This window comes from Schistocerca piceifrons, chromosome 2 (assembly GCF_021461385.2).
Source record: "Schistocerca piceifrons isolate TAMUIC-IGC-003096 chromosome 2, iqSchPice1.1, whole genome shotgun sequence".
In the NCBI taxonomy this organism is placed as follows: domain Eukaryota; kingdom Metazoa; phylum Arthropoda; class Insecta; order Orthoptera; family Acrididae; genus Schistocerca; species Schistocerca piceifrons.
Window position 1 is genome coordinate 758,665,378 of NC_060139.1, and position 25,578 is coordinate 758,690,955.

The window sequence follows — 25,578 nt, forward strand, 5'->3', positions numbered from 1 at the left end:
ATTCAAATATCTCGGAGAATGGATTACTTGGAATGCTGGGGAAAGCAAAGCAATGGAATCCAGAAAAAATAAACTTGAATTGGCCTTCCAACTAACAAAAAATACATACAACAAAAAATCCCTTTCATGGGGGTCCAAAATTACACATTACAAGACAGTGATTAAGCCAGAAGCACTGTATGCAGCAGAAACACTTAACATGAATTTCAAAGGCCAAATGGAGAAACTTGAGATAAAGGAAAGAAAAATTTTAAGAAAAATCATTGGGCCAAAATTTCAAGACAATAAGATTATATACATTAAAAATGAAACTCTCTACAAGAAAATTGAAAAACTTTCAGATTCTATGCGAAAAAGGAGAATAAATTTTTATGGTCATCTTCTCAGAATGAATTCCAACAGATTAACTAAACAAATCTTTGACTCTTTCCGTAACCGAAAAACGAAGCCCAACTGGTTTAAAGAAACTGAGAAACACCTAGTGGAATTAAATATTTCAGAAAATTCACTTATTGATCGAACTGCTAAATTAATTACTAAAGATGAAAACATAAGGTTCCAAGACAAATCCACACAAAAGTCCAAATCCTTCATCTCGGAAGAAGAGAGGAGAAGAAGATCAGAAAGAATGAAGAAATACTGGGCCCTAAGAAAAGAACAACGCACAAAGAAATGATTGATCCAGCGGACCCCAAAGAGGGTGAAACGAAAGAAGAAGAATGTAATGTGGTCAGTATGAAAATACAGAATAATCAGGGCTCATATAAAATTATCACTTAATATTTGTGGGTAACCAGTTTTAATTTTGGTATACATGTAAATGATAAATTGAGAACTTTATCCTGAAACTATTATTAGCCAATGTGGGAACCTATGGTGGAAGTATTATGCTGAAGTTGTAGGTGAAAATATCAATGACAGTATTTGAAGCAGGCCAGAAAGTGTGCTCAGATAGCCTTATGGTTAAAGTGACTGCTTGTAATAAGCAGGGAACTTGAATCAGAGTCCCAGCCTAGCAGAAATTTTCAGTTGTCCCCTTTGACTATTTATTTAATGAAGAGTGAATGGTCAACTGAGTTTTATTATGAGACTTCAGTTAGTTAGAATACTTGAAGAACAGATGTATGAGAAAATTAAATTTGGTAAATGCCTTGTTTATTATGTACATGAGTAGCATTGACTGGACATGGGGAGCTGGACAAGAGAGGAAATAGCTAAATGGTGTTAAAAATACTTCTTCTTTCATCATAGTCTAGACCATATCCTGGCCATGTTGGCTGTCTCGCTGTGAGGAAGTAATGTTAGCTCGGTTGCGAATAGGGCACTGCCGCTTTAGTCACCGCTACTTGAGTGGCGACCCTGCACCCAGCTGTCCTTTCTATACCCAGCCATTAACAGTCGGACATTTCCTGATCCTCTGTCCCTATTTTAGCCACTTCCGTCTCAGGATTGGGCTGCCTCCTGCTTTGCCGGACATTCTAGCAAATGACGTATGAGCTGTGGCTCGCGTTTTAAGTTAAAAAAAAAAGCAGTAATAAGGTGAAAGAGATTTGATTTCTACCTGGTGACTCTGGTTTCGTGTCTACATCTTTTAGTTACTCTTCCGTAACATCTTCATGTTTTAGATTTGTTTTTTCTTCCCTCTTGTATTGGGCCTCGTAACAGATTTTCCCCTCGTGGTCCTAGCATCTCTGGTTCTTTACTAGGTGCTTATGACCTCAGATATTTTGCGCCCTAACCCCCCCCCCCCCCCCAAAAAAAAAGTGTAGACCATAAGCCTGTTCTGTCTTCTAACAGGCGAAACCCCCTCAGATTTAGTGGTAAGGTGGCAGAGTGGATAGCTCATCAAAAACTGAACACAGATCAAGCATGAAACCAGGAAAGAGGTGTACTGAACTGTGGAAAAAAAAGCAAAATAGAAAAAATGGTCCAAGCTTAACAAGTGCAAAATTGAGAGAAATTGAACAGCTGTGGCGTTGTGCTTATGTGGTCATAGTGTTGGATTCAAAACTCCCTTGTCCCATTAATTTTTATTATTTTTTTCATAACATTATGAAGTGTCTGTCTGGTCATTGAAATGTTTATCTTTCTGTAGTTTCGGCAGTTGTCATACTATACATTGGTTATAGAATGTGAGTCATGTGGTAAGAGTATGTTACTGTCACAAGTAAATGTTATGAATAGTGAGAGCAGGTGAGATACCACGTAGACATCTCACAGAAATGAAAACAGCAAGTAAATGGGTATGAACTGTGTTACAACAAAGGAATTAAAGTGTATCTTTCAAAATAGAGTGAAACTTCAGAGACGTTAAAAATATAAGTTTTGATGGAGCACAGAGAAACTGTTTGTGAAACTGTTTCATTCATTTAGTGCAGATTATGTGACAAATTTGTTTTCATCACTTCCTTGGGAGTCATAACATTCACATTCGTACGAATACTGAAATCGGGCAAGGAGGCATATATCACTCACTTAGCAGCTTTCGAAACTAATTGCATTGATAAGAGATTCCTATCAAATGATGGAAGTGCTGTGACTAATGCCATGTATGACACCAGACATGTTTTCCAGTGGAGGATTCCGATGATTTTTTGCCTTGTCGTAAACATATGCAGTTCCCATTTGAAAGTCACTTCCTTTTGGCTCCTAACAGAGTAATTGCACAGAATAGTGTCATTATAGATCCCTACCTTACAGCTCACTGCTACAGACGGATGTTAAATAACACCACACACAAATTTGAATACAGTGAACAGTGAAGAAGGAGAAAACAAAGAAGATTGGCACGAGAGAGATTTGAACATGGCCTGCTCGCTTGACACAGTCCAACACTGTGACCACTTAACGACACTGCCGTTGCTCTTTCATGCTGCTCTGTATTGGACTCGTTGTCCTTGCACGGTTCACGGTTTTTGTTACACTTCTTTTTTTTTTTCCACAGTTCAATACACTTTCTGTTCTCATGCTTAATCTGTGTTCAGTTTCTGATGGGCTGTCCTCTGGCCCCTCTTAAGACTAAGTCTGAGGGAGGTGCGGTGCAGAGTTTCCCCTTTAAATACCCAGCCATCTTTTCCTTGGTCTTCCTATGGATCTTGTACCTGTAGGTCTGAAATTTAAGGCTTGTTCTGGTAGTCTTGATTCTGGCATTTTTTGTAAATGGTCTAGCCAGCATAGTTGATTAAATTTGATCTTCACATTTGTAGTGTATATCCCAAGGTCTGCTTTTACGCCTTCGTTTCTTAGTGTATCTAATATTCTACAGTCCATAACTGCTCTTAGAAATTTCGTCTCTGATGCCTGGATTCTACTTTCTTGCTTTTTAGTACTCGTCCAAGTTTCACTTCCAAATAGCAATGTGGGGGGCATCCATTACCTTGTGATACTTGATTTGTGTCTTCTCTCACTTTTTCTCAATGTTCTATTGATTGTTCCACGTATCATTTGATATTTCTGTAGTTTGTTCTCAGTGTCGAGTTCATTCTGGTAGCTTATAATATTGCATAGTTAGTGTTTTCTTATTTTTGTACCTCTGTATAGGATTTCTGTCACCTTTATTTGCTGAGAATATCCATTCTTGTCATATGTTCCATAAGATTCTAGCTACATGGTCAAAAGCTTTCTCTGTCTGTAAGTGTGAAGTGTTTTTCCCTACTGGAATCCTTTTTCTATAATTGAACAGTGAAAACAAAAACATTAGTATAGGGGCTTGCTTTTCTTAAACCATTTCGTTCGTCTGATCATAAATTTTTAGCAGTAATTCCTAGGCAATGATTTATGATCTTGGCATAAATCTAATATGCTGTGTCCGCTAATACTTACCATATATTTTTTAAAATTTGTTGAAAATAGATATTACATAGTAAGTTGGATGTTGTCCAGTCTCGTACTTCATACAAAATTTGGTTTTTCCTAAATTAATATTTGTGCTTTCTTTGAATGAATACCACAGTTATAATGTGCTGGTTTAAGTGATTGTGCATACAAGAAATACAGTATAATCTCAGTTGACCATTTTATACCACTTTCAAAGCTGAAACAAGTCTAGTTTACAGTTGGAACATTAAAATTAGTGAGTGTTACCATTAAACTGCAATTATTTAAGTATGACAGTTAATAATAGGGAAAATCATTATTGGTGATGAATGAGATTCATTTGTGGCATCTGCATGATAACAAGGCAACTAGATTGCAGTATGAATTTTAAAAAAGTTACAAATTTTGTTACTCTAATTCTTTAATTTACCTATATCTCATTTGCTATCAATTCCACCACGGAGAACCTTAAAGGATGTGGGATGAGTCGAAGTACAGAGACAAACTGTAACCTTTACTAACAACTATCATTAATCTTCTATGTCCCAATCCTTTTTTGACAAATTGTTAGTAAATGACCATCAAGCAAGTATCGTTCAGAGAAAGTAACCAAACAAGAGACTTATGGCTATGAATGTTTAATAACTACTCAAGTTTATGGTGTAAACAGTGACTCCAGGGGTAAAATCAAGGCTGTTATCTTCCTCAGGCATGGACTTGGTGCTGGAGCAGACAAAAATGACCATCTATTCAATCTGTTCTTGCAGCAACACTGCTTAGTAAGACCGTAACTGAAGTCCAGTTGTTATGGAGTAACATTTGCAGTAAGTGATTGTCAGCTTGACAGTCTCGCTGAGTAGAAACGTTTTATTGTTTCCTAATATCTTACTTTCCACCTTGACTCATATTTCCATTTAGATAGTGAAATGGGTGTGCACTCAGATCGAAATGAATGTAATTTGGGGGAGTACATTATGACTGCTTACTGTGGCAAGTTCGTGGACCTGATAACATGGGATTTTTTACTTGTTATGCCAAATTTGATTTGTTCTGTTGGAAATTTTGTCCTTCGTACAAAATATCTACTTTCCTCCTCTGTGTAGTGCTGTAGCTTTATTTAATGCAATGGAGTGATATGTGTATTGTCCATTGCTATTGTTGACTCCTGAGGAACATCTTAGAGCAGAAAATTAGAAAATGTCTTGTCGAAGTTTTGCATTCATTTAATAATAATTAACTGGCTTTTTGGTATGAAACGGCAAATCAGGTTGGAAATCTACACATGCTGAACCATTGTGGTAACAGAGTGCACTATTATACCTGTTGATGTGTGGTGGTCTCAAAACAAAAGTTGGCTCATCATTGGTGTTGCCTGGGAAAGTGCATTGTGTTGGCTCAAATGGGCTGAACTGTCAAAAGTGACAAGCTGTTTCGATTGCACTGTACTGATCATTTGCTTTTTTCAGCTGATTTACTTTATAATCAATTTTCTATTAGCTTCAAAAATAGTTAAGTGGTAACTTTTATATATAAAAATTTAGTATATGTCAGATAAGAAAAGTTATATTTAATAAGGAAGGCAGATTATTTGGTTGGGTATATTCTATATAAATCAGTCTAATTTTGGTGATTTTTGTCACAAAACATTGCTGACATCTTATTAATCAAACTACGTGAAAGGGGCACTGAAAATCATCTTACAATCTAATATCTTGCAAATATTTTTACCAACTGAGTTAATAGCTGCAGATAATGCTGACCTGACCCTTTCCTGTAATGTTTCTCAATGTTGATTGTATCTCACTGATGGAGAACCAATCAGTTCAACCTCACAGGAGGCTCATGACTCTGTTGTGAGTACATGCATGGCAAACATAGGACTGCAGGCCATTGCAAACCTACTTCCTTTCCTGTGCTTCAACTTTGTCTGACTATTGTTCCTTCTCTTACTCTTTCTTATGGTAGTAGCCCTTTGATATTGACCTTGCTGTTTCTTAGACTCTTCTTTCCTTTCTTGGAATATTCATTCATTTACTTCACATCACCTTTTGGTTGAAGCAAGTTTTGGTTCCCTTCTTGGTTCGAACTACTTTCCAAATTTTTCTCTAGTGTGGACTAACTGGGGAAGAACATTTTAAGTAACACCTATAGTGTGCATATGTGTGTTTCAAAGCCAAGGTGGTAGCTAATTGGATGTGGTTGGGTTGTTTTATACCCTGTCATTTGACCCTTGTCAATGAAGGGATCACACTGCTGATGTCTGAGCTGCTAGCTCCCCATGCATGTCAAGGAGTAGATGAGTCTTCATGGGACATGAAGACCACAAGCAACAGATCATGCCAGATGGCCTCCACTGTCCCTGTGTGCTGCCCATAGGGAGAGCCCTTGATTGGAGCAAGTGGCATCATGATGGACATTTCACACATCAGACATGTGAAATTACACCAAAACAGTTCTAATCTGGCTCTCATATCAGACAGGTCTAGACATCTAAATGCTGATATTTTTAACCTTACTGCTTTCTGTACTCGGGCTACCCCATGAGAAGACGGACAAGCCAGATGTCTGGGAGTGAAACAATTTATGCAGTACTTAGTGTGTAATTGAACCGAATGGGATACTTTCACTGTGACAAAGCCATTATTTTTTGTGGAACTTATTGAAAATTACAGTGAAGTTGAGTCTTTTGGTAAAATGTGCAAGGAACTGCTATTAACCAAAGCTGCCTCTGCTGCACAATCTTCTTCAGGGATGTGATAGTCTGGGTGGCATACCAGTGACCATTGTTGTAAATGAAAATTTGAATACACTTCAAGAAATGATCTTGCACAGAGACCCTACACTCCAAACGAATGAAAAACTATGGGCTAATCTCAAGTAGTGAGACATATTGGTGTTCATTGTGTCTGAAAAGGTCACAAAGATAATCAAACAGATACAGGCTCCTTCATTTTATCTTTTAAAGGGAATGTCTTCTTGGAAAAAGTCACAGTGCATATATGTGATGTGAAACCTTAAGTCCTAACTCCCATGATGCCCTGTGATGCCTGTACTTCGGTCATATTGTCCCATTGCGCAGCAAACCCAAAATGGTGCAACTGCAGAAGATCCTTCATGGAACAGAGTCCTTGAGAACAACTAAAAGAGTTACATGGAACACTATTCTCCATGTTAACTGGTTTACCCAGTTTTGAAGAAAGAAAAGATGATGCAGGAATATAAATATAATGACTGCCTATTGTATACTGAGGCACAAAAAAATAAGAGTGACTACATATATCCTGTTGATATGGTGACCAGTTATGCACAGCCATAACCCCCACAATGTTAGTTTTTCCCAAACCAGTTCTCCCAACATCCCAGAAGCAAGTACTTCCTCTGGCACTTATCGATAACAGAGCTCCCCTTCGGGACCTCTCTCCCTGGAAACCCACAGATCAGAGGCCCGATGTCAGCCCTCTCTTCCTGTCCCTATGCTCATTGCGGATAGTCCCTTGCAAGACTCTTGTCCACCTAAGGCTGCAAGGGAGACGAAGGCTACCTCAGTGACCCCAGAGTTACCAGTTCTCATTAATGTGGCTCCATTGCCATTGGTGACAGGCAGAGATCTTTGGGTGTGACCAATCCTCCTGGCCTCCTGGATCCTTCAAGCTGAACCTGGACATCTGTAAGGTGAACATTCAGTGGAACTGTAATGGGTATTAGTCACCTGTCAGAACAGTAGTACCTTATTTCCTCCTCTTCCACAGTTTTCTTTTTCCTACAAGAAATGTTCTTCACTGATGATAAGTTCCCAGCTCCCTCTGGTTATTGTGCACTTTTCAGAACCACACTGGCCCCGAGAGAGCATCTGGAGGGACCTGTACATTTGTTGACACAGATGACATCAGAGAGTTTATTTATTGGAAGCTGTAACAGTGTTGGTGCAGGGTACCTCGGTGATAACCATTTGTAACATTTCTTTACCTCCAGGCAAGCCACTTAGTTACACTGAATTGACTTCCTTAATTCAACAACTCACCTTTGTCCCCTACTTGAGGGGAGTACCACTTCATCTTGTAGGTCTACCCCCAGTCTGGAATACCAATTCATCTGGCAGAGACTTCTAATTGACCAGCTTCTTATTGACTGTGTTCTTTGTCTTCTCAGTGGCTGTACTCTTGCCCACTTCAGTGCCACCTGAGCCACCTTTTCAGCTATTGATCTAACAACTTATTCCCCAGACTTGTGGCTTTACTTACATTGTTCGCTACAGAATGATCTTTGTGCCCATGACCTCTTTCTGTTGAGCCTGTTGCTCTACATTGGGTGCTGTAAAGAGACAACTAGCAGTTGTATGCCTCTGCTGTTGCATTTGCTGCTATATCAGATAACATCAATGAGGTTGTGCAGGATCTCTGACATTGCCCACATTGTTGGGCTACTATTCCCCTTTAATGCAGGTCTCATCATTTGCCAGCTGATGCCATGGTGGACCAAAGACATTGCAGTAGGTGTGTAGCATCACTGAAGAGATCTACAGCATTTCAAGTGACATGATGTGCAGACTAATCTTATAACTTTTAAGCGACTTCATGCTAAGGCACATTATCCAATTAAATGCAATAATAAGGAATGCTGTGAAAGCTGTCGCCTTGTTGGGAATGTATGCCTCTTCATCCCTCATATGGGCTGAGTTATGTAGTCTTCTGGGCTGCCAAAGATCCACAACTGTACTTGGCCTCTTTCCTTGGGATGGTCTATGTGCTGAATGCCTTGTGACCCACTTTGCTATAGTGTTGGCATCTACATACACAGCTGCAATTAACTGAAGGCCTCCCCATCTCCTTCACTCCCACCCCACCCCCCTGGTATGCTGACTGAATTTCTTAAGGCTCTTATCTCGTGGCCCAATTAGATTCACAGTTACATTATATAACACCTGACTGTTACTTAACGGCTCCATTTCCTCAGTCAACTGTATTTGCTTCAACTGTGCCCTTCCTTCACAGTGGTGAGATGATAAAATAGTTCTAATCCTTAGGTCTGGCAAAAAGTCAACATCCATGGACAGTTTCCAGCCAGTTAGCCTCACCAGTACTCTGAAAACTACTGGAAAGAATGTTTACCGCCAGTTACGCTGGATTCTTGAATCATGGGTGGCCTTTTTTCTTTTAGGTGTGTAGTTTCTGGGAGGGACGGTCCAGAAGTGACAATCTGCTTTGGTTGGAAACTAGTCAAAATGACTTTAAATGTAAACCTCATTGCAATCTCTTTTGCCCTGCATAAAGCATATGACTCTGCCTGGCACCACCACATCCTACTTACCCTCCATTATTGGGGCTTTTGAGGCTCCCTGCCAATTTTTGTAAATTTTTATCCTATGGTTCATTTCAGAATGAAGTTAGTGCTTTACACAGTTCTCAACAGGCCCAAGAGAATGGCATTCCACAGGGATCCAGGCTGAGCTTACACTTCCTCACAGCTGTCAATGGACTAGTGACCTCTATCAGACCATATGTCATCCCCATGCTGTTATGTCAATGCTTTTTGCCTTTAGACAGCTCCCACTGTGTAGCCTTGATTGAGTGCCAACTCCAAGGTGCCATCAGACAGGTCTCTGCTTGAAAAATTTCCCATGCTTTCCAGTTCTCTGTTGCAAAAATGTGGGTGGTGCATTTTTATCGTACCATGGTCCACTTGGGTACGCAAAACTTGGGTGTTGTTGAGGTCATGATTTTTCTGAGACTCATCATTGATAAGAAACTGACTGGGGGGGGCCTCATATTTGTTAAGTATAAACTAATAGCAGGAGAAACCTTAACGCTCTGTGCTTCCTTGCCCACACATCTTGGGGTGCAGATCATGCTTCTTGCTGTCGTATCTGCTGTGCTCTGGTTCTGTCCCCCTTGGACTATGGTTACTAGGAGCATGGCTTTGAGGTGCCTTAAATTGTTACACCAAGCCATTGTGGGGTTGGCCACTGCCTCCTCCTGGAGAAGTACTGCAAACAGTCACCTTGCTGAAGTGAGGATCTTCCTGCTTCAGATCTGATGGTACCAACTCTTCACCTATGCAGTCACTGTTAAACAGTTTACTGATCATCCAAGCTATCCTATTCTTTTTGCATGGTTGGGACAACACCACGACTCCTGCCCTCGGGTGAGATTACCAGCTGAAATGCGCCTTTCAGCCCTCTGCCGGGACCTCGCCTGTCCTCCTCAGAATGTAATCTCCGTGTGTTCTCTTCAAGTCCTCCCCTTTCCCACTTTGCTTGGTACCTAGGCCACAAATTAGGACCCTTCTATTTCAAGAATATAATCTGTTGTCCCATTGTCCTTTGGTGTCTGTTCCTTTCAGTTCTTCAAGAATATCAGGGTGCAATGGTCTTTCCAACTAATTGCTCTAAAGCCATGGATACAAAGGATCTCCTACTGGTCAGGAGCACCATTCTTCACAGAGACGTGACATTTTTAAGACAAGCTGACGGCCATTAACAGAGCCCTCTGTTTTTATCAAACGAGCCTGCCTTGACTGCATTTTAAAATGTAGCGACTCATTGAGCCGTCTCCAGGCCAGGAATGAACTGTCTGGCTGTCTGGCTAGAGACACAATTACTCGCTCCATTTCCTTTGACGTTCCAGCTGCAAGTAAGGGCTCTGTAAACCCTGAGTTGGCGCATTGGGTGGACTGCTGCCACCTGTAATAAACTCCATACTGTAAAGGAGATTGCTGCTGTATAGCAATCTTCCTTCTGTTCCTCCTGGAAGGAATTCATTGCGTTTCACCTCTGAATCAGTCATATTGGTCACTATTTTATGTGACAAGTCAATTCTGCATTGTGGTTATGGAGTTTTGCCGACAATTGATCGTGGCCCCCTCTTCCTGCCTGTCCATGATAAGCTCTATCTTCTGAATTCTTTGTCTCATGTTGATGGATGACTGACGGACAATTGAACGAGTTCTCCATTTTTCTCCACGACTCGTTTTTACTCTCAGATATGTTGTAAACTACCTTTGGAGGAGTAGGGGTCGTTGGGGATGATTGTGTCTACTCCCACAAGCCGGACCACAGGGATCTTCGCCCTTACATCCTTGCCTGCTGCTTCTGTCAGTCCTCTTTGTTTTCATTGCTTTAAGGCAGTCAGCTCTGTCTCTGCTGCTCAATGTTTCTAATTTTATGATTACCACTATTGATTAGTGGAGGTTGCCTCCTCTTTAATGCTTTGCCAATGATGGACTGGGGATGGAACAGCTGTGGGATGGCCTGCCTCCTTTGCACGCAGAGTTCCAGGGGACATCCATGTGCACCCTTAACTATTTCATCTTGTTTTATTATGAACGTTCAAAATTGATGTTCATTACATTTTTAGCATTTTCCTTTTTACTTTTCTGGATCTTTTGACTAGAAGGCATTGTTTACTCTGTAGCTGTCTTTGCTCTTAACTGAGTTCGCGGGGTTAGACACGGTTGGGGTTTCTCTCACCATGACTGAGCTTAAGTGACCACTCTGTTGTATGTATCGTCCAATCTGTATACTTTTACTTCCACAAAAATAATGATTTCAGGTCTGGCATCATTATTGCCTTCAGTTCCCCATTTACACTGCCCCTACCTATTTCTTTCAACATTCCTGGTGGACATCACTACTTCCAGATGAACGAGCCCTTGTCTGAGGGACTGATGACCTCACTGTTTCATTCCTTACCCCAATCAACCAACCAACAGTTGAGTGTGTTGTATACACTAATAAATTGTAAATAAGTATTGACTGTTTATGTTCATGTGGAATAGTACCTTCCTATAGTCTCTGCTTTTATGCCGAGGTGCCCATCCAGGGGCAGTGTATGCTTTGCCTTCTTTTCTGTTAACCTACCAGGTCAGTTCACACTGATTATTTGTACCCTTTAAGTAATAAAAGACTTACTGCCAAGCTAGAAAACTAGTAATGGGATTACAAATGTTAAATTAATTGTAAAGTGACTAGTTGTGATTTCAAAGTGCCAAATGATGAAATCCTTGGTTTGAAGTAATGTTTCACCATTAATTTGCTGGTGTTTCATGAACTCTGGCAATGAGTAATGTTTTTTCTTTGTATTTGTTAAAATAAATTTTAGAATTGTAAGTTATTCAAGAAAAAAAATTTGTTTTTAGGCAGAACTGGTGCAACAGCGTGCATGTGAAAAATTTGAGCAGATGTCTGAGAAGGCTAAAGAAGGTAATTCTTAATTTTCACTCTCATGTTACATAAAATAACATTACATTTGTACTTTCATGTTACAGAAAATAACATTACACCTACCTATGTAGGTTGCCATTTTTAAATTTTTTGTGTTCAGCCTTTTTTCCTGTTCTTATTTACTTGTATCTTTGTCTTTAGCAGTAGAGTGAAATTTTATCTTTTGAGGCTCGTGGGCCTTAAATTTCAGTGTGCATTACTAAATTAGTCATTTGTTGTGCCTTTCATTTACTTTTAAAACACTTGATCATCTGTGATGAATTGACAACTTATCTACTCGCGGTATACAAATATCTGCAATTTAGGCAAACTAAAACAACAAAGCATCTATGAAATGGAGTTGTTAACTTCAGTCTTTGTAACTTCAAAGTTTTTATGGGGATTTCATCTTCTGGATGCTTTTGTCTAGCTTTAGCGCACAGTTTCCTTTCTGAATTTGTGTTGACATGCATAATTAATATCCATTTCTTGGTGATTTTTCTCTGGGTTTGAGCTCCCAGAATTGTGAAAATGTCTATTTTTTATTGATTGTTTCACAAACTTAACTGATAACCATGACAGTTATCCAAGTGCTATGTGATGTGAGTAAAAGAAGCTCAAACTATACATCTGTTTTCTCGTCTGCAATAGCTATGATGATATGCTCAGTTGCACAATCTTGCATTTGACATTATTGGGATGAAACAAACAGCTAGAAAACTCTGAAAAACCACCTGAGAATGGTTTTCTATTTAAACCATAAAAAGAACTGTTTAATTACTACAGTACGACTTTTGTGGCTCTTGAAAGTGGACACTTGTCAGAAAATGGTTGAAAAAGTACACTGTCTTAAATATATGTTGGATGTTGCCCCTTTTACAGTCAAAATATAGTATTCACATACAAAATAAAAGTAGACTTTCCAAAGTATATTCATGTTGGAGTAGCATTTTACAAGAAAATGTTTCCATAGCAAAATAGTGACTGAGTATTGTATGCTCACATCACTGTTCAAATTTTGTAGATTTTAATATCGGGGAAAAGTCATTGCTATAGATTACACAGGCCAAAGATGGAAAAACTTTTTTGCTAAAAATACCTTATTCTTATGTTTTTCTGGATGGGAAGTCCTAATATGATACTTAAAAAAACTGTATAACCCACCATTTCTTAACATTTTACAGTTAAATTTATTATATTAAACAATTTTTAAAAGAATTTATCAGCTTTTATATAGTTAAAATAATTTAGAAAGGAGTTGTAATGAATGTGATGACATTGGTAGCACTGCTGGAAAAAATGGTGGATTCTGTTTTTGTGTTAACAGATTGTGTTTTGTTTACTGTCAACATAACCTCACTGTCCTGTTTCCTGTACACTTGCTCAGTACAATGTCTAATTGTGGTTGTAAAAACTCTGCTGACAGTTTGTTATATTTGTGGTGAGTTTGTGATTAAACAAACACCAAAGAAACATTACAGACTTTGAAAAAAGTTTATCCATCATACTTTGGATCTAAACTTGGTGACCAAGATAAATTTTGAGTGCCGTATAAGGTGTGTGTGTGTGTGTGTGTGTGTGTGTGTGTGTGTGTGTGTGTGTGTGTGTGTGTGTGTGTGTGTGTGTGTGTTGAAGATATGAGAAAATGGTCCAAAAAGGAGAAAAAAGCCTTCGGATTTGCTGTAACTATGATATGGAGGAAGCCAAGAAATCATTCCAATGATTGCTACTTTTGCAGTGTTGGTATTACTGGTCATAATTCGAAAAAAAAGGTAATAAGCTACCCTAACCTTCCATCTGCCATCTGACCAGTAGGGCATGATGTAGATTTGCCAGTTTCTGAACCACCAGATGATTTAAATTCTATTCCAAAAGAAGTATTTTCTGATGTATAATCTGATTTAGATGAATGTTGTGGTGGTGGTGGTGGTGGTGGTGGTGGTGGTGGTGGTGGTGGTCCAGGTCCATTATAATACAGAAAGTCTAAAGCCCAAATTGTTTACTCAGATGGAGCTTAACGATTTGGTTAGGGATCTGGGCTTAACGAAAGAATGAGTTGAATTGCTTGGCACTGGAAAAAAAAATCACAGTTGGAACCAGCATATACATGTATATAAAGAGAGAGCAGCAAGTTTCCAAGTTTTTTTAACAAGGTGTTTTAATGTATTGCTCAGATATTCCTGGTCTGATGAATGAGTTTGGTATTGAATACAAAATGAAGACTGGAGGCCGTTTATTGATTCATCCACAGCTATTTAAAGGCCGTTTTATTACACAATGGTAACATGTATGCATCTGTACCTGTTAGAAATTCTATAAATATAAAAGACAGCTATGAAAACCTAAAAATAGTGCTAAATAAAATAGGCTATTCTGCTCATGGTTGGATGATATGTGGCAATCTAAAAGTAAAATGCATGCTCCTTGGTCAGCAAGGTGGCTTTACCAAATTTCCATGTTTCGTGTGGGCTAGAGATCAGCACTGGTGCAGAAGGAACTAGCCTGTCAGGGAGTCTTTAAAACCTGGTGAGAAGCACATTCTTGGCAAAAACCTTGTAGATCAAAAAGCGTACTCCTGCAACCTCTTCATATAAAGTTTGGCCTAATGAAACAATTTGTAAAGGATTTGCCAAAAGATGTACCATGTTTTAAGTATCTTGTGCCAAACGTTTCCATACCTTTCAGAAGCTAAACTAAAAGAAGGCATCTTTGTCGGACATGAAATTAGAAAAATTGATGTTTGATGTTAACTTTGAATCCACAACGACATTAAATGAGAAAGAAGCATGGGTATCATTCAAGCAAGTTGTTACAAAGTTCTTAGGATATGAAAAAGACCCAGAATATGTTTCTATTATAGCTACAATGTTAAAGAAGTTTAAAACTTCAGGATGTTTAATGAGCCTTACAGTTGACTTTAATAGTCTCCTTGATTACTTCCCAGACAATATGGGAGATGTTAGTGAGGAGCAAGGAGAGCATTATCACCAGGACATTAAAGTGATGGAAAAATGCTACAAAGGCTGCTGGAACACCAACATGATGGGTGACTGGTCACTTCACAGAGTTCAGTGAGTGACTCATCTTCGAAAAAGCTTCACAGAAGCTTCAAAGAAAAAAGAGAGAGAGAAAATACAAACCAATTCCAGCTAACAAGTGAAACCTCTATTAACACATCATTGTTTTAAGTAGCTTACTGTAAATACAAACGATGCTTGTGTTGTAACAAAGCATTTCATTAATTTCCCCATTTGCCATATAGCATAGGGCTTTTATACTTTATAATAAAAAGCATATTGCTCAAAAACTTTGGGTGATACAAAAAAACGAAGGCTAGATTTGGATTCAGCTCATAAAAATCTATAAAGATCAGCTATCAAAGTAAAAGCATTTTAAAAAATTTTTGTAGGCCTGTGTTATGGATACATTCTGTTTTAAAGTCGTGCTGAATCTGTAGTCCAGGTTTAAAACATGTAAATTTCCTAAAGTTTTGCTTTGTAATCTTGCAGGACAAATAGTAAATGGAAGAAATAGTTGACGCTTAGTTTTTTGGCTTTACTATTTATTTGGTTCAAAAACAAAACTGAAAATTTTGACAAAGGATTTGGCTGTTGACTTTAAACTTTCCCAGCTAGTTTAAACTAGTCCTAAATGATCAACAGCAAATAGGGCAAATATGTTGGGACTTGTGTGCCTAGTGATGTCATAAACATGAATTTAAAAAATTAAAAAGATCGGATTAAAGTCCAGAGGAATGACAGATATAGTGATTCACTTGTATGGAAAATGCTGCTCGTTTTAATTTGGAATGCCAAACTTGTGCTGGAGTGATATGGTGTGTGGCTCCTACTTTATAGATATGAACATAACCAGCTTATTTGCTGTCATTCTTACATGGTCTAATTTTTCAAGCTGGATATGAGACTCTGGACTGGTCTAAGAGAGTAGTTGACAGACCGAGGCTCATGAGCCACATATAGCTCTTCGGCTCCTCTGGTTTGAACACAACTGCATTGTTCATGTGTGAAAGACTAGAATTTGTAGTTAAAAATCCAGATCCCTGCAGTTGGAAATTTTGCCTGCCTCTATGAAGTGATCTGCCTTGCCTGCAAGATTCCCCAACCAGTGACATTTTCCTGTCCATTTGTTGCCATTCTGTATGTTCAGTGGCCACAAAGTTTGTCAGTGAGTATGTGCGGGATAGGTGTGATTGATTCATGTAAGTGTCAGTTGGTCAACAACCTCATTGTGCTTCTCACCCACATTTTACAGTTGAGCAATAAAAGTACCTGCTTGAAGCATAAAGTTACCTATATTTTTCCATCCAGCAACAAATGCTACAGCTATATTTGCAATGGTTTTGTGTTGGTGGCCTGATTACTATAGAATGAAACATTTTCCTAGGTACCCTGTTAGACATGGCAACAAAGAACAAGCAAAGAAAAATGGAAGAAAAAAAACTGAACAAACATTCACATTTATGTATTAAAGACTCAAATGGCTCTGTGACCTGCCTTATTTAAAAGGAAATCTGGCTAATAACAAGAAATCAAATTTTGATTGTCACTTCATATTCTCATGTATCATTTAGTACTAGATATCACATCAGTAACGCAGTGGAAAAAAGAGGAAGGAGAAAAACATCAGAAGAGTTAAAGAAAATAGTTATGCATTTAATTACTAGACACAATCTTCCAAAAAGTCAATATTAAAAGTTTCATGGTTTAAGAGGCTGCCAAGAGAGGAAAACCACACACACACACACACACACACACACACACACACACACACAAAATACATTAGAAGTTACTTTATTGATGCATCTGAAGAGAAACGTCGGTTTTTTTAAGAGCAAATGAGACATTCTAAAAAAGGAAGTTACCATTGTCTGCTAAAACATTGATAGGACAGTCAAAATGTCATCGAATATAACCAGCCAACAAGTTGAAGATCAAATGATTTCAGCTTTATCAGTAACAGTTGCTGACCCTTGTGACATAAATTATACAATGCAAGTTTCATTTTTTGTAAGGTTTATGTTGTCTGCTGGTATTGCAGAACAACTTTCAGGATTATTTCCACTCAAAGGTCAAACACATGGAGAGGAAGTAGGACAACCTGTGACTGAGTACATTTCATTCTATGAAATTCTCATTGTCAGTTTCAATGGAGAAGGCATAAAAGTATGACCACCTTAAGAAACGGGTTTGTTACAATTTTGAAGGAAAAAAATTAACCATGATACTCTTAGCTTTACATCATTCATCAAGAAGCACTTTGCAGGCAGACATTTCTGGAAGAAACTTGTGAAATCATGGAATTGGAGATTAAGTTTATGAACTCCATTATAGCTAAAGCTCTTTATGATTAACAGTTAAAAAATTGATTAAAATAGTGAGTGGCTATGCATGTCTTCTGCTTGGTTTGTTGGTTTTTGGGAGAAAGAATTTTGGAAAATTTTGCCTTCCTCATTAATAGAAATCAAAGTTTTTCTCCTTTGAAAGTGTCTTCACTATCCAGAATAAGTGGGTGAAAAAATTTTATTTCATGGTGGAAGGTAAGTTTCATCTAAATTGGCTTAATCGTAAACTACTGGGGAAAGAAAACACGTTTTTTTTTTTACATTTGAAAGCAAATTCTCTCTTCTTGTTAAAGATCATGAAAGCAAAACACTGATAAACTTTCAAAGCATTTTTGAAACAATGCTATGGCATAACTCTGATATTGACTTTTGATATTCAAAGACAGCGCTTTTAAATATAAGGGAAGCATTTCTCAACATTTTCAGAATTTCAGAAACAGCAAAGGGACATAAGCCTTCAATAAAAAATTGTCTGAATTAAATTTTGCAGCTGTAATATCGGCAACTTTGAAATGCAGTTCCTGAATTTAAAAAAGAATTGCTTGTTTTTTAAATGTCATTGTGCTGATAAATATTGGGGAAAAAGGAATGTGAACTTGGTTCATAGCACAAATGGCTTGCTTTGAAATACTTGAGGAAAAAAGACATGTTGATCTTTAACACCTGAAATTGTATTCCTGACCCATATAATTATCCAAAAAACTTATTTTTTATTTGTTAAATACATTACAAAGTTGTATTCAACATACCAATTGTTACACTAAGACTTACAACTTCATGTAGATTTCAAGTTAATATTAGGGATTATAGTGTAGAAGAGAGCTATGTCAAAGATTGGATGTACTGTATAGAGGATGCATGATGGAAGGTAGATGAAACATGTATACAAGATGAGTTTGGAAGGGAGATTTGGAGGGGTTCGACCTCGGTGAATGCACCTCATATTGTGGACATTCTTTTAGCAAAGGCCAGCTTAGGAGTGTCCTAATTGTTAGGAAGTGTACCTACCCATTCATTTTAAGTATAAAAAATTTGTCTCTGGAGAAATTTCAATTGTTATATTGTTATTAGGCTCGTTTGACTAATAAGTTAGCTAACTACTAGTCTTATAATACCTGCAAATTTTTTGGTCATTGAAGAATTTTAAAATTCATTTTAAGAACTCAAAAATTACTCAGTTTGGTGTCATGCTGATGAAATGAATATTTGTTTATGAGCCAGTCATAAGTTTTCCTATCACTTGAGGAAAAGAACCTTATTATGATGTCATGTTGATCAGTAGTTGTGTAGTTACCATTTTTACTTTCTGCATTTCCATGAATGTATTGTTGTTTCACCCTTACACCTGACAATAAATTAGTGGGATAAATACACTAACATCATATAAATCAATCCTATTCCATTTGAAGCATGTCAGTTTATCACTGAAAGGCCTGTCTCTTATCTACATATTGTACAAAGTCCACAATGTAAAAAACAATTCTGTGTTGCCCTTCCCCCTTTTTGGTGATATTTAGAGGTAGGAGTGTAACTTAATGCAATAGAATAATTCTTGGGTTCAAACTCCAGTATGAACTTTTCATTAGGGGATGTTCCTCGTATAAACTGTCTTTGTATTCTTTGTCAAAATTGTGCATATAGTTCAGTCCCCATGAACTTAATTCTGCAGGGTAAGAGATAAAAAAATTAGTTGAAAACTGAAAGTCGTATGAGGAGATTTTTTCCTCGGACAGAAATGATCCGTCGCACCTAAAGTGACTGATATTTAGCTTTGATTTGTTCTCTGCAGAACTCCTCACATCAGTGGCAGCATTTCCATAGTATGTAATGGTGAAATGTTAACACTGCAATTTGAACCCAGAAATTTTTATACTGTTTAGCTGAACTGCTGGTGAACAGAATTTTAGTTAGTGGAATCTGTCAGATATGTAGCATAGATATAGGGATGAATTTCCACATAAAATTGTACTTCCAACAGAAAGATTGATTTTTAATATTTTTTAGTTGGGTTATCCTAATTTGTTTAATGAAATGGAGCAATTGCATCTGTTACATAACCCTGTTATGAAAGTGCTCTGGACCAGTATGCCTAAGATCACCCAGTGTCACCCTCTGTTGGGGCCTATATTGTCTCTTGCTATGCCCTGAGATAAGGAAAGTCAAACCCAAAATCCTACCTTCATTATCTAAGGTAATACACTGTCACCTCCACCATTCTTAGTCGTCTCTTTCAACCCCGTTCCCAATTTGCCATCACATGGCTTGTTTCCCTCTGTGGACAACCAGGTGCAAGACCTCCCCTTCACCCATCCACAACCTTCTGTTGCAGTCCTGTTACAGAATTTCCTGTCCCATAAAAGGCAGGACCATGTCCACCATCCCCTCTCTCCCCCATCTCCCCCCGTCTTGTCCTGTGCACTGCGAAAGAACACTGGCTTTGAAGCTAATGAAGCCTGTATTTTCTCATGTTTGTTTTAATCATCTCACAGAAATAAACTCATTACACATGTGACAACATTCACTATCTAATATGGTCCAAAATGCCACATATAGAAATGGGGTTCTGCCGGTTCTCATACCCCGGGTTCTATTGGTAATAGAAAGGTAAGATTGTTTCAGATAGCCATTAGGCTAGGGCCCATTGGTATACGCAACAGAAGGATCTTGGTGTCACTATGTTACAATGAAGGATCAATGTATGAATATTACAGACCACCTCCTGCTAGACCAATGGAGCAAATCAGTTAGTTCTTTTGCATTGGTTGTGATCTACAGCTGGCTTCATGGGACATACAGAGGCACCATTTGTTCATGGATGGTTCCTTAGAAATCCCCAAAGAAGTTTTTTCCATTTCTTTTGTACCAAAACTGAGCATTGGTTCAAAGACAGCAATGCACAGAAAATTGTTGTAATTTTTACGGGACATTTGTAAGATCTCTGTCTTGAACTACCATGAAAAGTTTCTTTATCCGTTTCCAAGATACAGAGGTCTAAAGTTACCCTACCTGTGCACATAGAATATGCAAGTAAAATGCAGTATGAGGTGAAAATATAGCTCCCTAAGTTATGTAATGTGGAGAAATTTACAGAAAAGTGTCTTCATTATCAGAAGGATTCTGGGGACCTCACGTTGTAGTACTGAAGTACATGTAAAATTTTTGTGCACATGAAATTTGATCTGAGATGTAAAATGGGTTTTTCTTTATTTCAATTTTGTAAACTATCAAAATTTTACTGTCTCACGAAGTTCATTCCATATGAGAGACATACTCTTGCTGTGTCAGATAAGGGAACCAGTGGAAAAATGCTGCTGTCAGAGCACAACAATGAAAATGCTCATGTTTAAAAGAGTGAAAAGTGGGATACCAGCTGCCACATTCTACCTTCCTTGGCACCTTTAAAAAACTTTCTCAAAAATTTTGGCATTGAACATATTCATGCTCATTTTAACATGAAACTCACTTCACTCCCACAAGCTCTCCTAACTGTAACTCATTCACACCCATTAGTCCATTGCTGCAAGTCACTCATATCCATCCATTCTCACTTTCCTGTTCTCATGCTCTCATTCAGCCCAACTCATTTTCATTATCTCGGTGTCTATCTGTCGCTGTCTCGTGTCTCTCAGCCACAGTTACCTTACACTGTCCTCCTCCTCCTCCTCCTCCTCCTCCCTAATGGTACTTTCTCATTTTTCCTTCCCACTGGTGCTGTTTGTTCTCACTGTCATTATCTCTCTGTTCCTTGTTGTAATTGATAAGACACTCTCATTATCACTGGCTCTAACCTGCTTCCATTCTAGCCTTCTCTTTATTCCTCTCCTTCATTCTTTTCCAAGCACTCTATTGCCACTGTCAATTACATTCCATTGCTAATGTGTCCCTCTTTTTACCTCACGCTGTAGTTCTGCTTCCACTCTTCCTAAACCACAACCATTGTCTACTATTTTTCAGTTGTTGTTGTTGTTGTGGTCTTCAGTCCTGAGACTGGTTTGATGCAGCTCTCCATGCTGCTCTATCCTGTGCAAGCTTCTTCATCTCCCAGTACCTACTGCAGCGTACATCCTTCTGAATCTGCTTAGTGTATTCATCTCTTGGTCTCCCTCTAAGATTTTTACCCTCCACGCTGCCCTCCAATGCTAAATTGGTGATCCCTTGATGCCTCAGAAAATGTCCTACCAACTGGTCCCTTCTTATCTTCAAGTTGTGCCACAAACTCCTCTTCTCCCCAATTCTGTTCAATACCTCCTCATTAGTTATGTGATCTACCCATCTAATCTTCAGCATTCTTCTGTAGCACCACATTTCGAAAGCTTCTATTCTCTTCTTGTCTAAACTATTTATTGTCCATGTTTCACTTCCATACATGGCTACACTCCATACAAATACTTTCAGAAACGACTTCCTGATACTTAAATCTATACTTAATGTTAACAAATTCCGCTTCTTCAGAAATGCTTTCCTTGCCATTGCCAGTCGACATTTCATATCCTCTCTACTTCGACCATCATCAGTTATTTCGCTTGCCAAATAGCAGAACTCCTTTGCTAGTTTAAGTGTCTCATTTCCTAATCTAATTCCCTCAGCATCACCCAACTTAATTCGACTACATTCCATTATCCTTGTTTTGCTTTTATTGATGTTCATCTTATACCCTCCTTTCAAGACACTGTCCATTCCGTTCAACTGCTCTTCCAAGTCCTTTGCTGTCTCTGACAGTATTTATTACTTTTCTGTCCTTTCCCACTGGCAGTGTCTCCTCTCAGCACAAAAAAAAATATGAATATGTTTGCATGACAACATTTTTGAGAAAATTTTTAAAGGTGCTGAGGAAAGTAGAATGAGTCATCTGTTACCCTTCTTTTCAATCCATCTTTCAAACAATAGCTTATTTGTTTTTTTTTTTCTTCTCCAATAAGAGCATTTTCCTGTTAATTTATGTACTGTAAGAGAATTAGTTTCATCATGGTGCCAATTTTTTAAAGTGGTGTTTTGAAGTGTAGGTATGGAAGGGTTGTGTTTGCAGTGATCCCCAGTATGCAACCATTTGTTTTGCAGAAACTTTTGTTTTAATCAAACACTAAGATTACACAGAGTGCTTCCAGAAGTTTCTACAAGGAATTTGACAGTGTGTAGATTTATTGTTAAACTTCAGTATGGTTGGAAGAAGGTGTATCATAGGCAATTCTGTTGGATGTCTACAGTTCTTCACCCATTGTGTGGGGGGGGATGGTGTACTAAAAGTGATTAATACCATATCATTTTTTGTGGTTTCTTACCAGTGCTGCAAGTGTTCAACTTTTTTTTACTGTTAAAGTATCTTTATGAATATTACATTAGTTGCTGCAGCTGTTAGTGTAGACAATAATGCAGAAAATTTCTTTTTGATACCGTATTGGCTAATTGCAGTTGTTAAATATGCTTCCACACATTTCCCATTGTTTTAATCTTTTACACTATATTTAATATTTGTTTCTGCTGCTCTGTTTCTCAGTGGCAACTTTGTCAAGCAGAAGTTTCACAAGATGTTAGTTTGTTTCATGATGTTTAACCTTTATCATTCTGAGACCCATGAGTTGGAGAACAATGTTTAACCATTAGATACTTTATATGTAGCACTATCAATGCTTGATCTTCTCAAATGAGTTCTTAAATTGGACTTTCTTTTCACTAGTTAGTAAATGCCAGCCAATTCAAAATTAGTATTACTGTAAAGTCAAAATAATCACACTTCTGTTATCACTAGTCTATATTGTCTCGTAAGTAAACTGTTCAAAATGAGATGTAGATCCTATAATATAACCCTATAAGAAGACTGTTACATATTCAAATATGTATTCCTCATATGTTCCCAGAACTACTAGATTTTAAAACGAGAAGAGTTGTTGCATTCCGGAAGAATCTAATGGAACTGGCAGAGCTCGAATTGAAACATGCCAAGGTAAAATGAATTAAAATTATGAAGTATTATCAAAGTGTAACTAGACAGTCTTCAATGATATAGTGCTTGTTTTCAGGCCCAGGTTCAGCTTTTCAAGAACTGTTTAGCAGCACTGAAGGAAGAGTGACCAAGGGCAGATTTCATTCCTGTTTCGTCAGAGGAAATATCTTCTTTTGTTCTTTAGTGGGGAAATTGAATACATGAGCTTAATGGTGCAAAGAATGTGAAATATTTTCCGAATTTGGTTGTTGTGAAAAGGTTATTCAGAGAAAGCATTATGATGTAAAGCAATACCAGTGCTTTACATGTACTAAACCTTATGACTGTCTTTGGAAGATGGTATTAGCAAAGTGTTGGTATTGTATGTATATAAATGGACTGGTAGCTCAGCTTTGTTTTTCAATGACAGGTTATTACTTCAAACTTTGATGGAAGAGGTCACTTTGGGCTTTCAGTGTTCATGAAAGTAAGTGTTTAGTTTGAATGTCAAATGTGTATAGCTTGATTAAGAAACTGCATGATCTTCTGTTTATCTGACATGTCAAAGATAACTGTGTTTGTAACAGCTGTAATTTGGTAGTATTAGCTGGTATGCAAGAGTGAATGTTTCGCCTCCTTTCATATACGCAGCTTGTGAGGGTGATAAAATGTGAATGGGTGACAGGAAATATGTCTGTACAAGATTATTTTGTTCATTTGTTCGTGTGAAAAGCAGGAATTATTGTTCACAGCAGAGCCAGCTATATAATGGAACCTACGCTTCGGATTTTTCTTCCTCGTTCACTTTCATAGCTGCGTTACTCATATTACTGTTATGAGTATGAAAAAGGCATTTTATGCAAGTGCATGGAGTTAATTTCTGTTGTAGTAAATTATAAAAAAAGATGACAACTGAATGTATTCTATGCTGAAGCTACAGTGCTTTCATTGTGACACGTTAGCTCAAATCCTGTTATAATGACTGATTTATGAATTGGTAGAAAATTTTTGTGTGTAGTTTCTGGAATTCTTTTGCTCAATGATACATTCTTAAAATGATCAGTACAATTTATTAATTTCCAGGTTTTAGGCAGATTATATATTATGGTAAAAATATACAGTAAACATCTAAATTTGGGCTAAATGAGAAGTTAATTGTAGAAATCGGCATAATATTTTGCATGCAGATGGACAGTGCTACTAAGGAAAAAGATTAAGAGATGCTGTTCCATTGTGGAGAAAATTGCACATTAAATTCTGTGGTTGCCTCCCATGTTCACATACTAAGTATGTATTAATGTGGTAATTAATTTTTTATTGTTTTGATATATCAGATATACAAGTTGAATGGATAATTTCAAGAAAATATTGTCTCAGATTGAACAAGTTATTTTGCATATAATATATATAATAAAATGTATATTTAATGTGTCCTGTGTAGGAAAAGATCTCAGTTGTACTGGTTTTGTATTTCACAGAATATGTATTTCCATTTAGTGTAGAGCAGGCTAGAAATAGTGTGGTCTTCTGTTTTTCAGAGTGAAAGAAATTTGATATCATGTTTCCTTGTAAAAGTACTCTGACAACATATTGACAATTTAACTGCATGAAAGTATATTACGTGTAAATTGTTAAATATTTTATGTATGCAACCTATCCAAGTATACTTTCCAGAAATGTATATATTGTTCACAGTGTGTCTTTACATTATAAGAGAAGATATGTATTACATGTAGCATGGCATTTTGCATTTTATTGGAAAAAATCTCATCCACTTGTGAAGGCTGTTGATTCTGTTCATAATATGTATAAAGTAATACGGTCACAGAGTAATTATTCTAATGTTGTGCATTTATGTTAAAGTTTTCATAATAATGTCCTGAAAGATTATCAAGATCATTGTCAGTATAATTGTGAAGCTTTCCATTGTTTAGCTGTTAGTATTGCCTTGATACTGTACTGAAGTTGAGAGCATATATTGTTTTGTACCATGAAATATAGTCTTTTGTTACTTCATTCTTCTCATAAATGATTGTAAATATATTTTCAATACAAATACATGTCAAATAATTGTTTCTCTTTGAATCTTGAAACCCATTATCAAAACCAGTTGTCACATAGTCTTACTTCAGATTAAAAGCTTGAGGCATCCTGAAGTAGAATAGCTTTGTGACTGAAGCAGTGTTGCTGGCATGCAGTCAGCCATCCTTAAAAAGGTTCTGCCAAACAAGTAAAACGGCAAGCACATGGCACTCTTGAAAACACTAAGATTATTTGGCAGCT

The 25,578-nt window shown here is 37.6% G+C and overlaps 1 protein-coding gene across 3 annotated transcripts in view; it reads left to right on the forward strand.

The window, feature by feature from the left end:
- Positions 1 to 25,365, forward strand: part of LOC124775085 (sorting nexin-6-like) — a 76,461-nt gene extending 51,096 nt beyond the window's left edge. For all 3 annotated transcript variants that reach the window (XM_047249893.1, XM_047249891.1, XM_047249892.1), the window contains 3 exons: positions 11,950 to 12,013; positions 23,231 to 23,316; positions 23,393 to 25,365. In XM_047249893.1, the coding sequence (XP_047105849.1) occupies positions 11,950 to 12,013; positions 23,231 to 23,316; positions 23,393 to 23,443 (201 nt within the window). In that variant the 3' untranslated portion in view covers positions 23,444 to 25,365. The remainder of the gene's footprint in view (positions 1 to 11,949; positions 12,014 to 23,230; positions 23,317 to 23,392) is intronic.
- Positions 25,366 to 25,578: the final 213 nt, after the last annotated feature.